At 41.5% G+C, this 15168-nt stretch overlaps 1 protein-coding gene across 4 annotated transcripts in view; it reads right to left on the bottom strand.

Moving 5' to 3' along the window:
• Positions 1-15168, bottom strand: part of Spats2 (spermatogenesis associated serine rich 2) — a 124370-nt gene that overhangs the window by 15354 nt on the left and 93848 nt on the right. For all 4 annotated transcript variants that reach the window (XM_045153241.1, XM_045153245.1, XM_045153243.1 and 1 more), the window contains one exon: positions 5067-5125. In XM_045153241.1, the coding sequence (XP_045009176.1) occupies positions 5067-5125 (59 nt within the window). The remainder of the gene's footprint in view (positions 1-5066; positions 5126-15168) is intronic.

Below are 15168 nucleotides of genomic sequence, written 5' to 3'. Positions count from 1 at the left end.
GATTGTGGGGCCTGGAAATAAAACTTTTCTCTACCTTTACCAGCATGAACTTTTCATCACTGTCAAATTCAGGTCCGTGACAGCTTCCTTATTGGCTCTGTGTACTTCATCCAGAGTTCATGGGCCCAGAAGTCCCTACTCCAGGGGAGATCAAGAGTGGGTTGGGGGGCTGGAGAGATGGCTTAGCGGTTAAGCGCTTGCCTATGAAGCCTAAGGACCCCGGTTCAAGGCTTGGCTCCCCAGGTCCCACGTTAGCCAGATGCACAAGGGGGCGCACGCGTCTGGAGTTCGTTTGCAGAGGCTGGAAGCCCTGGCATGCCCATTCTCTCTCTCTCCCTCTATCTGTCTTTCTCTCTGTGTCTGTCGCTCTCAAATAAATAAATAAAAATAAAAAAAAAAAAAAAAGAGTGGGTTGGGGCTTAAAAAACAAGGATGGATCCAGGAGTGGTGGTGCACGCCTTTGATCCTAGGACTCAGGAGGCAGAGGTAGGAGGATTGCTGTGAGTTTAGGGCCAGCCTGGGATTACAGAGTGCCAGGTCTGCCTGGGCTAGAGTGACAGTGTATCTCAAAAAAATAAAGCTGGGTGGGGTGGCACACACCTTTTATCCCAGCACTTAGGAGGCAGAGGTAGGAGGATCACCATGAGTTCAAGGCCACCCTGAGACCACAGAGTGAATTCCAGGTTAGCCTGAGCTATAGTGAGAGAGACCCTACCTCAAAAATAAAATAAAATAAAATAAAATAAAATAAAAGAAAAGAAAAGAAAAGAAAAGTAGCCAGGCGTGGTGGCACACACCTTTAATTCCAGCACTTGGGAGTCAGAGATAGAAGGAAGGATTGCAATGAATTCAAGGCCACCCTGAGCTATAGCAAGACCCTCCCTCAGAAAACCAAAAAATTTTTAAAAAGTGTGTGTGTGTGTGTGTGTGTGTGTATGGCTAGAGAGATGGCTTAGCAGTTAAGGCACCTGCCTGCAAAGCCAAAGAACCCCAATTCAATTCCCCAGGACCCATGTAAGCCACATGCACAAGTTGGCGTGAGTGTCTGGAATTAGTTTGCAAAAAACAGCTGGAGGCACTAGTGTGCCCATTCTCTTTCTCTCTCAAATAAATAGATAATAAATAAAATAAAATAAGGATGGTTTAAGAGCCAAGTAATTTGGTAGTGGGGCAAGGACAGAGAAGAGCTTGACTTTGGGAAATGATTTAGAGTGGCAATGGGACTATAACTAGATATGGGGCACTAAAATGAAACTCTGGCAACCTGCCTCTCCTAATCTGTTTTCCAACCTAAAGTGTAACTTGTCTGACTTGTGTTATCCTTCCCTGCTCCCAGATAAGGAGGAGGGAGAGCATGGTTCGGGAAGAAGTTGAAGAGGGTGTGACTTTAGGGGTAAAAGGATCACCTGGGTGCTTAGACATCTGTAGAATGACAGTTGCTTTATAACCACTGAATTAAAAAAAAAAAAAAAAGATGGGGCTGGAGAGTTGGCTTAGCAGTTAAGGCACTTGCCTGAGAAGTCTAAGGACCCAGGTTTAATTCCACAGTACCGATATAAACCAGATACACAAGGTGGTGCATGTATCTGGCATTTGTTTGCAGTGACTAGAGGCCCTGGAGTACCCATTCTCTTTTTCTCTCAAATAAATAATAAATAAGTAAAGCATTGTGTGGTATGTATGATATATGGCGTATGCATACATGTGTGTTCAGAAGCTAGAGGAGAACATCAGGCTTCCTCTTAAAACTCATCTGAATATATCCTTGAGATGATGTCTTTTCCTCCAGCAGGAGCTGCTATCTGTTAGTGAGTCCCAGCAATTCCCATGCAGACTGAGGTTACAAATGTGTGTGGCAATGCCTAGCTTTTTGTATGTGAGTGCTAGGGAGTCAAATGTGGAAATTTCCAGTCCAAGAGGACCTCATACTTAAGTGACAAGCATTCCTAACTACTGAGCCATCTTCCCAGCCCCCAAAGATGTTTTATTTTATTTATTTGAGAGAGACAGAGGGTGGACATGGGGGGGGGGGGAGAGTGGGTACACCAGGGCATTCAGCTGTTGCAAATGAACCCCAGAAGCATGCACCACCTTGTGCATTTGACTTATGTGGGTCCTAGGGAATTGAAGCTGGGTCCTCTGGGATTATAGGCGAGTGCCTTATCCACTAAGGCATCCCACCAGCCCATTTTTTTTTTTTAATTTATTTGAGACAAAAAGAGAGAGAGACAGAGGCATATAGGAAGAGAATGGGCATGCTAGGACCTCTAGTCACTGCAAATGAACTCTAGACATAGGTGCCACCATGTGCATCTGGCTTACATGGGTACTAGGGAATCAAACCTGGATCCTTGGGCTTTGTAAGCAAATGCCTTAATCCCTAAGCCCTTTCTCTAGCCCCCAAAAGAGGTCCTTTTTTTTTTTTTTTTTTTTTGGTTTTACAAGGTAAGGTCTCACTCTAGCTCAGGCTAACCTGGAATTCACTATGTAGTCAGGGTGGCCTCGAACTTACAATGATCCTTGTGCCTCTGCATCCTTAAAAAACAAATATCTTTGGCACATGCCTTTAACCCCACTGTAAGTATGAGGCCACCCTGAGACTGAATTCCAGGTCAGCCTGAGCTACAGTGAGACCCTACCTTGAATCCCCCCCTCCAAAAAACCGTATCTTTTATCCCAGCACTTAGGAGGTTTAGGTAGGAGGATCACTGTGAGTTTGAGGCCAATCTGAGAATACATAGTGAATTCCAGGCCAACCTGGGCTAAAGTGACACCCTACCTTGTAAAAACAAACAAAAGTTCTTTCTTTCTTTTTTAAAATTATTATCTGGGCATGGTGGCACATGCTTTTAATCCCAACACTCAGGAGGCAGAGGTAGGAGAATTGTCATGAGTCCAAGGCCACCCTCAGACTACACAGTGAATTCCAGATCAGCCTGGGCTAGAGTGTGATCCTACGTCAATAAAACAAAAACAGAACTGGAGAGATGGCTTAACAGTTAAGGCATCTTCTTGCAAAGCCAAAGGACCCCCATTTGATTTCTCAGGATGCACAAGGGGCGCATACACCTGGAATTTGTTTGCAGTGGCTACAGGCCCTGGTGTGCCCATTCTCTCTCTCCCTCTCTCTGCCATTTTCTCTCTCAAATAAATCAATAAAAATAAAGTTTAAAAAATATATTAATTTTTAAAAAAATTTTTATTATCTGGGCATGGTGGTGCATGGATTGTGGAGAATTTGAGGCCAGCCTAAGACTACAGTGTAAGATCCAGGTCAGCCTTGACTAGAGGGAGACCTTACCTTGAAAAACCCAAAAAATATATATCTATTTATTTGCATGCAGAGAGAGAGAGAAAGGTGGGAAGGGAGAGGATGAGTGCCTAGGCCTCTACCCACTGCAAACAAACTCCAGATGCATGAGCCATTTTGTGTACCTGGCTTTAACTGGGTACTGGGGAACTGGGAACTGAACTCTCTGGTCATTAGTTTATTTATTTATTTATTTTTTGTTATTTGATGCAGGGACTCACTCTAGCCCAGGATAACCTGAAATTCACTTTGTATCCTCAGGGTAGCCTCAAACTCATGGTGATCCTCCTATTTCTGTGCCTCCTAAGTGCTAGGATTAGAGGTGTGCTTTCGGGTCAAGTTTTGCAGACAAGTGTCTTAAACACTCGGCCATTTCTTCAGTCCAAATGATTTTTTTTTTTTTTTTTTTTTAAGGACTGGAGAGATGGCTTACTGAAAGGCACTTGCCTGCAAAGCCTAAGGACTCATGTTCAACTTTCCAGGTCTCATGTAAGGCAAACACAGTGAGGCAAGCACACAGTGTTGCACATGTGCCCAAGGGGGCACACACCTCTGGAGTTTGATTGCAGTGGCTGAAGACCAGGCTGTTGGGCTTGCCTCAAAATTTTTATTATTTATTTATTTATTTGCAGTCAGAGAGAGAGATACAAGAGAGAAAGAATGGGTACAGCAGGACTTCTAGCTGCTGCAAACAGACTAGATGCATGCACTACTTTGTGCATCTGGCTTACATGGGTACTGGGGAATTGAACTCAGGTCCTTAGGCTTTTTAGGCAAGCACCTTACCTGCTAAGCCATCTCTCAAGCTCAAAAGATTTTTTTTTTTGAGGTAGGGTATGCTTTAGCTCACACTGACCTGGAATTCATTAGTCTCAGGGTAGCTTTGAACTCACAGCAATCCTCCTACTTCTGCCTCCTGAGTGCTGGGATTTAAAGATGTATTTTTAAAATTTTTTATTTATTAGAGACAGAGAGAGAGAGAAAGGAAGGGAGAGGAAGAGAGAGAGTGCGAGCATGCCAGGGCCTCTAGCCACTGCAAATGAACTCTAGATGCATGTGCATCTGGCTTATGTGGGACCTGGAGAATCAAACCTGGTCTTTAGGCTTTGCAGGCAAGGGCCTTAACTGCTAGGCCATCTCTCCAGCCCAAAAGATGTATTTTAAAAAGCACCTTTTGTTGGGCATAGTGGCACACTCCTTTAATATCACCACTGGGGAGGCAGAGGTAGGAGGATCAACATGAGTTTGAGGCCACCCTGAGATTACACAGTGAAATCCAGGACCTCGAAAACACAAAAACCAACCAAACAAAACAGCACCTTTCTCTCAAAAATAAGGACTTTATCTCCTTACTGGTTTCTTTTCTTTTTCGGTAATTTTTTTTTGAGGGAGAACAAGCAAGTGCTTCAAGTGCCAAACCACCTCTCCAGTCCTCTCTTTATCAGTTTTAGTTTAAGTGCACCTTTATCTTCAAAAAGAACACAGGTATAGGGCTGGAGAGGGGGACACCAGGTCTTCCTGCAAATGAACTAAAAACACATGCAACATTTTGTGCATCTGGCTTTACGTGGGTACTAGGGAATCAAACCCAGACCATCAGGCAGAGAAGGCAAGTGCCTTTTGCCACTGAGCCATTTCCCAGCCTTCATTATGTCAATTCTTACTGTGCCAGTCAGTAAATTTTCATTGAAAGAGCTGAAAAGTAGGATTCTATTATTTATGTACAAAATACCTTTAATTTAATCAATCATCTTACTTGCTTCAGCTTTCACTTTGTCCATCTCAGCTAGCAATGCCACTTCTCGATCCATTAAACTAAAGAAAAAAATAACACAGGAAAAAATTTTGATCAGAAACTCATACACTAAAAAAGTACATTACTTAAAATGGAGAAAGATTAGTAAATATGTTCACTAAAAGCATACTACAAAGCAACATTGTATGGACACATAAAATTTTAATGTCCTGTGCTGGGCGTGGTGGCGGATGCCTTTAATTCCAGCACTTGGGAGGTAGAGGATCCCCGTGAGTTCGAGGCCACCCTGAGAATTCCAGGTCAGCCTAAGCTAAAGTGAGACCCTACCTCGAAAAACAAAACAACAACAACAACAAAATTTGATGTCCTGTTTTCAACAACAAAAAATTTTAAATATTGCCAATAAAATAAAAAGATTCAATTCCCTTTTATTTCTATGCATTGCGCATTTCAGCTATTAGAAGCCGAGGAGTTCAGAACCAGCAGATGGCAGTAAAACATCATAAAACATTTCTTAGTTATGTTAAGGAAGTCCTTGTGGAGATTATTCCTTTCCATATATGTACTCACATTAAAAAAAATTTATTTATTTATTTATTAGAGACAGAGAAAGAGAGAGAGAATGGGTGCACCAGGGCCTCTAGCCAGTGCAAATGAACTCCAGATGTATGTGCCACCTTGTGCATCTGGCTTACATGGGACCTGGAGAATTGAACCTGGATCCTTAGGCTTTGCAGGCAAGCACCATAACCATTATGCTATTTCTCCAGCCCTGTACCCACATTTCTTTGTGTTTGTTTTTTTGAGGTAGGGTCTCATTCTAGCCCAGGCTAACCTGGAATTTACTATGTAGTCTCAGGGTGGCCTCAAACTCATGGTGATCCTCCTACCTCTGCCTCCTAAGCACATTAAAAAAAAAAACAGTTTGTTTTTTAAAAAATTTATTATATTTGAGAGAAAGAGAGAGGCAGACAGAGAGAATGGGTGCACCAGTGCCTCCTGCTGCTGCAAATGAACTCCAAACGCATGTGCCACCTTGTGCGTTTAGCTTACGTGGGTCCTGGGGAAGTGAACCTGGCTGGGTTCTTTTTACTTTGAGGGCTAGCGCTTTAACCTCTAAGCCATTCCTCCAGCCTATGTACTCACATTAAAATATATATATATATTGGCCTATAAATTGTGGGTTTGCTTCCAACTAATTTTTACCAATCAATATCTCTGCTAGCATATAGAAAAGTTGTCTACAAGTAGGATTTGTATATCCAACAGATGATCACTGTTGTACCACACTTAATACACTAGAATCCTCAGCACACAGAACAATGCTGAATTCTGACAAAATTTAATACTAATCTAGAAAGGATAGAATTAAAAGTTTCTGATAGGCACCCCACTGCCCAGCAATAGGGATCAAACCCATGGTCTTGTGCATGCAAAGCAAGTGTTTTACCACTAGGCTAAATCACCAACCTCTAGTAGGTTTTTCGCAGAAAAGAAACTAAATAAGCTATGACAATTTTTTCCAGTGTAAATATAAAAGTTGCATATACATCAAGCCTTTAACTATTCTTACAGAAGAGGCCATAACACATTGAATAATATAAGCCCACCCTTATTTCAATTCATAAGGAAGTAGTGCATAACCCTAATATAATAAAATTTCTGAATGCAAGTAATATAATGTGACAACTTTACTAGCAGCAGTAGAAAAGAATAAAAAATTTTAAGCCTATACAAACATGGAACATAACAGTTTACAGGCTGGGAAGATGGCTCAGTGGGTAAAGTTCTTGCTGTACAAATATAAGAATCTGAGTGTGAATGCCCAAAGTCCATGTAAAATGCTAAGTGTGGGAACTGGGAAGATGGCTTGCTTGCAAAGCCAAACACACAAAGTGGCACAAATGTCTGGAGTTCGTTTGCAGCAACAAGAGGCTCTGTAATGACCATAGTGCCTATCGCTTTCAAATTAAAAAAAAAGAAAAAAAAATATATATATATGTATATGTGTATGTATGTATGTATGTATGTATGTATATAATTTATTTGAGGGAAAGAGAGAGAGAGAGAGAGAGAGAGAATGAGCTCGCCAGGGCCCCCAGCCACTGCAAACAAACTCCAGATGCATGTGTACCTTGTGCCTCTGGCTTACATGGGTCCTGGAGAATTGAACTGGGATCCTTTGGCTTTGCAAGCAAACACCTTAACTGCTAAGCCATCTCTCCAGCGACCCTCCCCAAAAGTGTTTTTAATGCTAAAGATGGTATGTATGTGTTTAACCCCAACATATAGGAGGTAGAGAATTTGTACGGCTTGCTAGCTAGCTAATCTAGCTGAATTGGTGAGCTCTAGGTACAGTATGCAACCATGTCTCAAAAATAAGGTAGATTAGGGGTTGGAGAGATGGCTTAGCAGTTAAGTGCTTGCTTGTGAAGCCTAAGGACCCCGGTTCGAGGCTTGATTCTCCAGGACCCACACATTAGCCAGAGGCACAAGGACGTGTACTTGTCTGGAGTTCGTTTGCAGTGGCTAGGGGCCCTGGCATGCCCATTTTTTCTTTCTCTCTCTTCTGCCTCTCTTTCTCTGTCTGTCACTCTCAAATAAATAAATAAAAATACAGCAAAAAATAAAAAATAAAAAAGTAATAAGGTGGATTAGCCAGACGTGGTGGTGCACGCCTTTAATCCCAGCACTTGGGAGGCAGAGGTGTGAGGATTGCCATGAGTTCGAGGCCACTTGAGACTACATAGTGAATTCCAGGTCAGTCTGGGCTAGAGACAGACCCTACCTCAAAAAACCAAAATAAATAAATAAATACATGTGTAAATACAGTGAACAATGACTGAAGACACTTGATATCAATCTCTGGACTCCATATGCATATACACACATGTATATGAACTTGCAAATACATACAAATATACATACACAGCATATATAAACATACATACAAAAAGCAGTCATGTGACATATTAATACATCAATTCAATGTAGCTCAATATGTCGTTATATTAGCACAAAGTAGTACATAAATAGATTATAGGATGAGACATATGCAAATATATAAGGCTGGATCATTTACTCAAGGAGCAAAATTCTTTGTAGAGAAGTGCTAGGCTGACAATCATTATACATAATGGTAATAAACAGACTTGTACTGAGCTTGGTGGTGCACACCTTTAATCTCAGCATGTAGGATTGCCATGAGTTCGAGGCCAGCCTGGGACTAAATAGTGAATTTCAGGCCAGCTTGGGCTAGAGTAAGACTGTACCTTGAAAAACAAAACAAGACATCAGATTTGAAACTAAACAAATACAGTTGGAAAATTAATTTAAAAATATAAGATTTGCTGGGCATGGTGGTGCAAGCCTTTAAGTCTAGCACTCAGGAGGCTGAGGTAGGAGGAGCACAGTGAGTTTGAGGCTACTCTGAGACTACATAGAGAATTCTAGTCTAGGCTAGAGCGAGACCCTACCTTGAAAAACCAAAGCCCAAACCCCCCAAAAAAGTACAAGGTTCAAGGTCATCCGCAGCTACATAGCCAGAGGCTGGAGGGATGGCTTAGCAGTTAAGGGACTTGCCTGCAAAGCCAAAGGACCCAGGTTCAGTTTCCCAGGACCCACATAAGCTAGATGCACAAGATGGCACATGTGTCTGGAGTTCCTTTGCAGTGGCTGGAGGCTCTGGCGTACCCACTCTCTCTCTTTCCCTCTTTTTCTCTGTCAAATAAGTAAAATAAATTTTTAACTAAATTCTTGTTTATTTATTTATGACAGACAGAGAGAGAAAGAGGCAGATAGATAGATAGAGAGAGAGAATGGGCGTGCCAGGGCCTCCAGCCACTGCAAACGAACTCCAGATGCTTGTGCCCTCTTGTGCATCTGGCTAATGTGGGTCATGGGGAATCAGGCCTTGAACCAGGGTCTTTAGGCTTCATAGGCAAGCATTTAACCGCTAAGCTATCTTTCCAGCCCTAAAGGAAAATATATGTATGTTTAAAAAAAAAAAAAAAAACAGGTGTGGTGGCACCCACCTTTAATCCCAGCACTCAGGGAAGCAGAGGTAGGAGGATCACCTCAAGTTCGAGGCCACTCTGAGGCTACATAGGTCCAGGTCAGTCTGAGCTAGAGTGAGACCTTACCTCAAAAAACAAAAACAAAAAAATAATAAAAGTTGGCAATGAATCCATTTTATGAGCCCAATTTGCCCATTTGATCAAGTACATTTAAAAGAAAAGTCCAGTTTCCTGGTTAGAAACATCTTCTAAGCTAAATGCAGAAAAATTCCAAAATGTATCACTGCAATAAGAAAAAAAAAAAAATCAATCAAGGCCAGGAGTGGTGGTGTACACCTTTAGTCCCAGCACTTGGGAGGCAGGGGTAGGAGGATCGCCATGAGTTTGTGGTCACCCTGAAACTACATAGTGAATTCCAGGTCAGCCTGGGCTAGAGTGAGACCCTACCTTGAAAAAACAAAACAAAACAAAACAAGTTAGAGCTGATAAAAACCTACCGCCATGTAGCAGGATACAAAATAAATACACAGAAATCAGTAGCCTTCATATATGCTAACAACAAACACACAGAGGATGAAATAAGAGAATCACTCCCATTCTCAATTGCATCAAAAAATATAAATAAATAAAATAAAATACCTTGGAATAAACCTAACCAAGGAAGTAAAGAATCTCTACCATGAGAACTTTAAAACACTCAAGCAAGAAATTGCAGAAGACCCTAGAATATGGAGAAACATCCCCTGTTCCTGGATTGGAAGAATCAATATTGTGAAAATGGCAATCTTACCAAAAGCAATCTACACATTTAATGCAATCCCTATCAAAATTCCAAAAGCATTCTTCATGGAAATAGAAAAAAACAATCCAAAAATTCATTTGGAATCACAAAAAACCTCGAATATCTAAAATAATACTGAGCAACAAAAATAAGGCTGGTGGTATCACCATACCTGATTTTAACCTATACTACAGAGCCATAGTAACAAAACCAGCGTGGTACTGGCACAAAAACAGACATGTAGATCAGTGGAACAGAATAGAGGACCCAGATGTAAGCTCAAGTAGCTATAGCCACCTGATATTCGATAAAAATGCCAAAAATACTCATTGGAGAAAAGACAGCCTCTTCAGCAAATGGTGTTGGGAAAACTGGATATATATCTGCAGAAGGATGAAAATAGATTCTTCTCTCTCGCCATGCACAAGAATTAAGTCCAAATGGATAAAAGACCTTAACATCAGACCTGAAACTCTGAAACTGCTAGAGGAAAAAGTAGGGAAAACCCTTCAACATATTGGTATTGGCAAAGACTTTCTGAATACAACCCCAATTGCTCAGGCATTAAAACCACAGATTAATCACTGGGACCTCATGAAATTACAAAGATTTTGCTCTGCAAAGGACACAGTGAAAAAAGCAAAGAGGCAACCTACAGAATGGGAAAAAAATCTTTGCCAGCTATATATCTGATAGAGGATTAATATCTAGGATATACAAAGAACTCAAAAAGTTAAATAATAAGGAATCAAACAAACCAATCAAAAAATGGGCTATGGAGCTAAATAGAGCATTCTCAAAGGAAGAAATATGAATGGCATATAAGCATCTAAAAAAATGTTCTACGTCACTAGTCATCAGGGAAATGCAGATTAAAACTACATTGAGATTCCATCTCACTCCTGTCAGATTGGCCACCATCATGAAAACAAATGATCATAAATGTTGGTGGGGATGTGGAAAAAGAGGAACCCTTCTACACACTGCTGGTGGGAATGCAATCTGGTCCAGCCATTGTGGAAATCAGTATGGAGGTTCCTAAAACAGCTAAAGATTGATCTACCATATGACCCAGCGATAGCACTCCTAGGCATATATCCAAAGGAATCATCTTATTTCCTTAGAAGTACATGCTCAACCATGTTTATTGCTGGTCAATTTACAATAGCTGGGAAATGGAACCAGCCTAGATGTCCCTCAACTGATGAGTGGATAATGAAAATATGGCGCATTTATACAATGGAGTTCTACTCAGCAGTAAAGAAAAATGAAGTTATGAAATTTGCAGAAAAATGGATGGACCTGGAAAGGATTATACTAAGTGAGGTATCCCAGGCCCAGAAAGCCAAGCGCCACATGTTCTCCCTCATATGTGGATCCTAACTGCAGATGATTGGGCTTCTGTGTGAGAATGAAAATACTTAGTAGCAGAGGCCAGTAAGTTAAAAAGGAGACATAAAGGGAAGAGAAAGGAAGGGAGGAAGGTACTGAATAGGTTGATATTGTATATATGTAAGTACAATGATTGAGATGGGGAGGTAATATGATGGAGAATGGAATTTCAAAGGGGAAAGTGTGGGGAGGGGTGAGGGAGGGAATTACCATGGGATTTTTTTATAATCATGGAAAATGCTAACAAAAATTTAAAAAAATTAAAAACAAATAAAAAAATTAAAAAAAATCAAAACAAACCCTCTTTTGGCTGTTCATCTCTCCTGAACCTCCATGTCCCTGCTCTGGCAAAAGCCCTCATTTAAACCTGACTGGGCTGAGATGGGGGAGACCAGTCCCTACTCCCACATGAGCTATCTATCCCACCTGTCTTCCATATAGCAGGAGCTCTCTGTACCTTCTCCCTTGTTTTTTGTTTTTGTTTTTGTTTTTGTTTTTGTTTTTGTTTTTGTTTTTGTTTTTGTTTTGTCAGGTTAGGGTCTTACTCTAGCCCAGATTGACCTGGAATTAACTATGTAATCTCAGGCTGGTCTTGAATTCCTAGAGATCCTCCTACTACTGCCTCCCAAGTGCTGGGATTGAAGGCGTATACCACCACTCCTGGCTCTCTTTCCTCCTCTTAATCTAATAAGAGCTCTTTAAATCTTTTTTTAAAATAATTTTTTAATTGTTTATTTATTTATTTGAGAGCAACAGACAGAGAGAGAAAGAGGCAGGTAGAGAGAGAGAGAGAGAGAATGGGTGCACCAGGGCCTCCAGCCAGTGCAAATGAACTCCAGACGCATGCGCCCCCTTGTGTCGCTGGCTAACGTGAGTCCTGGGGAGTTGAGCCTCAAACCAGGGTCCTTAGGCTTCACAGGCAAGTGCTTAACCTCTAAGCCATCTCTCCAGCCCAAGAGCTCTTTAAGTCTTAAAACAAAACTACAAACTTGGGAAAATGTGTTTACCACAAAATAAATACAGAGAAGGTAGAAAGAGTTAAAATAAAAAAAGTCAGGTGAAGGATAATAGAAAAGGCATTTAATAATTATTTATTTGAAAGACAGAAAGTTGCACATAGAGACTGGGTGTGCCAGGGCCTCTAGCCATTGCAAAAAAACTTCAGACAGTACACTACCTCATGCATCTGGCTTTATGTGAGATCTGGGGAACTGAAACTTGATCCTTAGGCTTTCAGGCAAGTACCTTAACCACTAAGCCATTTCTCCAGTTCAAGGCATTTAAAAAGAATTAAACTAGGGCTGGAGAAATGCTTCAGTGGTTAAAAGTGATGGTTTACAAAAAGTCTCATGGCCTGGGTTTGATTTCCTAGTACCCACATAAAACCAGATGCATAAAATGGTGCATGCATATGGAGTTTGTTTGCAGTGGCAGGGGGTCCTAGAATGCCCATATTTACTTTCTCTCTCTCTCTCTCTCTCTCTCTTTCTTTCTTTCTTTCTTTCTTTCTCTCTCCCTCTCTCTCTCTCTCTCCCTGCAAATAAATATTAAAAATAGTCAAGAGGATCCCAGTTCGATTCTCTAGGACCCACATAAGCCAGATGCACAAGGGGGCTCATGCATCTGGAGTTCCTTTGCAGTGGCTGAAGATCCTGGTGTGCCCATTCTCTCTCTCAAAAACAAAACAAAACAAAACACCCTAAAATGAGCCAGGTGTGATGGTGCATGTCTTTAATCCCAGCACTTGGGAGGCTGAGATAGGAGGATCACTGTGAGAACAAGGCCAGCCTGGGACTACAGATTAAATTCCAGCTCAATCTGATCTAGAGTTAGACCTTACCTCAAAAAACAAAACAAGGGCTGGAGAGATGGCTTAGTGGTTAAGCGCTTGCCTGTGAAGCCTAAGGACCCCAGTTCGAGGCTTGGTTCCCCAGGTCCCACGTTAGCCAGATGCACAAGGGGGCGCACGCGTCTGGAGTTCGTTTGCAGTGGCTGGAAGCCCTGGCGCGCCCATTCTCTCTCTCTCTCCCTCTATCTGTCTTTCTCTCTTTGTCTGTCGCTCTCAAATAAATAAATAAAAAATTTAAAAAAAAACAAAGAGCAATTTTCCAATCCCTACTCTACACTGGTTTCTGTTATACAGCCTTTTGGCTGAGAAGTAAATTGTTAAAAACTTATGTGACAGTACCAAATGTGTCTAGCCTTCTAAAGCTTTAAGATACAGGAAGGGGGCCATCAAGAGGAATGAGGTGGGCCAGAGGGATGGCTTAGCAGTTAAGGCACTTGCCTGTAAAGCCAAAGGACCCCGGTTAGATTCCCCAGAACCAATATGAAGTCGGATGCACAAGGTGGTACATGTGTACTTGGCATACCCATTCTCTCTCATATGTCTCTCTCTCTCTCTCTTTTTTGAGGTAGGGTTTCATTATGGCCCAGACTAACCTGGAAATCACTATGTAGTCTCAGGGTGGCCTTGAACTCCTGGTGTTCCTTCTACCTCTGCCTCCTAAGTACTGAGATAAAAGGCATGTGCCACCATGCCCAGTGTGTTCTCTCTTACATAAATAATATACAGGATATTTAAAAAAAAAGAAGATATGAGATAAAGTCCATGAGTTACTGAGTCAGAATATACAGATTCAAATACTGAGCTATGAGCTGGAGAGATGGCTTAGTGGTTAAGGCACTTGCCTGCAAAGCCAAAGGACCCAGGTTCAACTCCCCAGGAGCCGTGTAAAGCCAGATACATAAGGTGGCAAATGCGTGAGTTTGTCTGCAGTGGCTGGAAGCCCTGATGTGCCCATTCTTTCTCTATCTGCCTCTTCATCTCTCTCTAAATAAATATTTAAAAAACCACAAATATTGGGCCTACAATTTATGATGTCCTAACAGGCAAACTAACTAACTGAAGACTAAAATTTCTCTGCTTCCCCCCTCCTCCCCGAGATAGGGTCTCACTCTAGCTCAGGCTGACCTGGAATTCACTATGTAGTCTCAGAGTGGTGGCCTCGAGCTCACGGGGATCTTCCTACCTCTGACTCATAAGTGCTGGGATTAAAGGCATGTGCCACCACACTCAGCTAAAAATACCTACTTTGTAGGAAAGAAACCATGATAAATAAACCAAATGATATAACTAACCATATTTACTGAAGTATTTCTTAAATGTTATTAGTGAGCTGAAGAGATGGCTTAGTGGTTAAGGTGCTTGTCTATGAAGCCTAAGGTTCTATGGTTCTACTCCCTAGGACCCACGTAAGCCAGATGCACAAGGTGGCACGTGCATCTAAGGTTCATTTGCAGTGGCTAGAGGCCCTGGCACACCAATTCTCTCTCTAATAGATTAAAAAAAAAAAAGGAAGCTGTGCATTCTGTTGGGTTTTGGTTTTTATAAACCCACTGTATAACTATTTTCCATTGTTTAGATATTACAGCTACGTTAAATTTCATGAATGGCCTTAAGTCAAATAACATCCTTACAATGTAAAACAAACAAATATTATGTTACTAATTATCAAAAAATGTAATTTTGGGCCGGGCGTGGTGGTGCACACCTTTAATCCTAGCGCTTGGGAGGCAGAGGTAGGAGGATCACTGTGAGTTCGAGGTCACCCTAAGACTACATGTGAATTCTAGGTCAGTCTGGGCTAGAGTGAAACCCTACCTTGGAAAAAAAACTACAGCTGGGTGCGGTGGCACATGCCTTTAATCCCAGCACCAGGGAGGCAGAGCTAATAGGATTTCCATGAATTCAAGGCCACCCTGAACGTACAGAGTGAATTCCAGATCAGCCTGGGCTAGACTGACCTTACCTCGAAAAACAAAAACAAAAATATTAAATAAGTAAATAAAACAAATGTTGGATTTAGAGATTATTATTATTACAACATTAGTAAGAACAGAATTTAAATTC

Source organism: Jaculus jaculus, chromosome 6 (assembly GCF_020740685.1).
Source record: "Jaculus jaculus isolate mJacJac1 chromosome 6, mJacJac1.mat.Y.cur, whole genome shotgun sequence".
In the NCBI taxonomy this organism is placed as follows: Eukaryota; Metazoa; Chordata; class Mammalia; order Rodentia; family Dipodidae; genus Jaculus; species Jaculus jaculus.
This window is presented reverse-complemented; position numbering and strand designations above follow the sequence as displayed.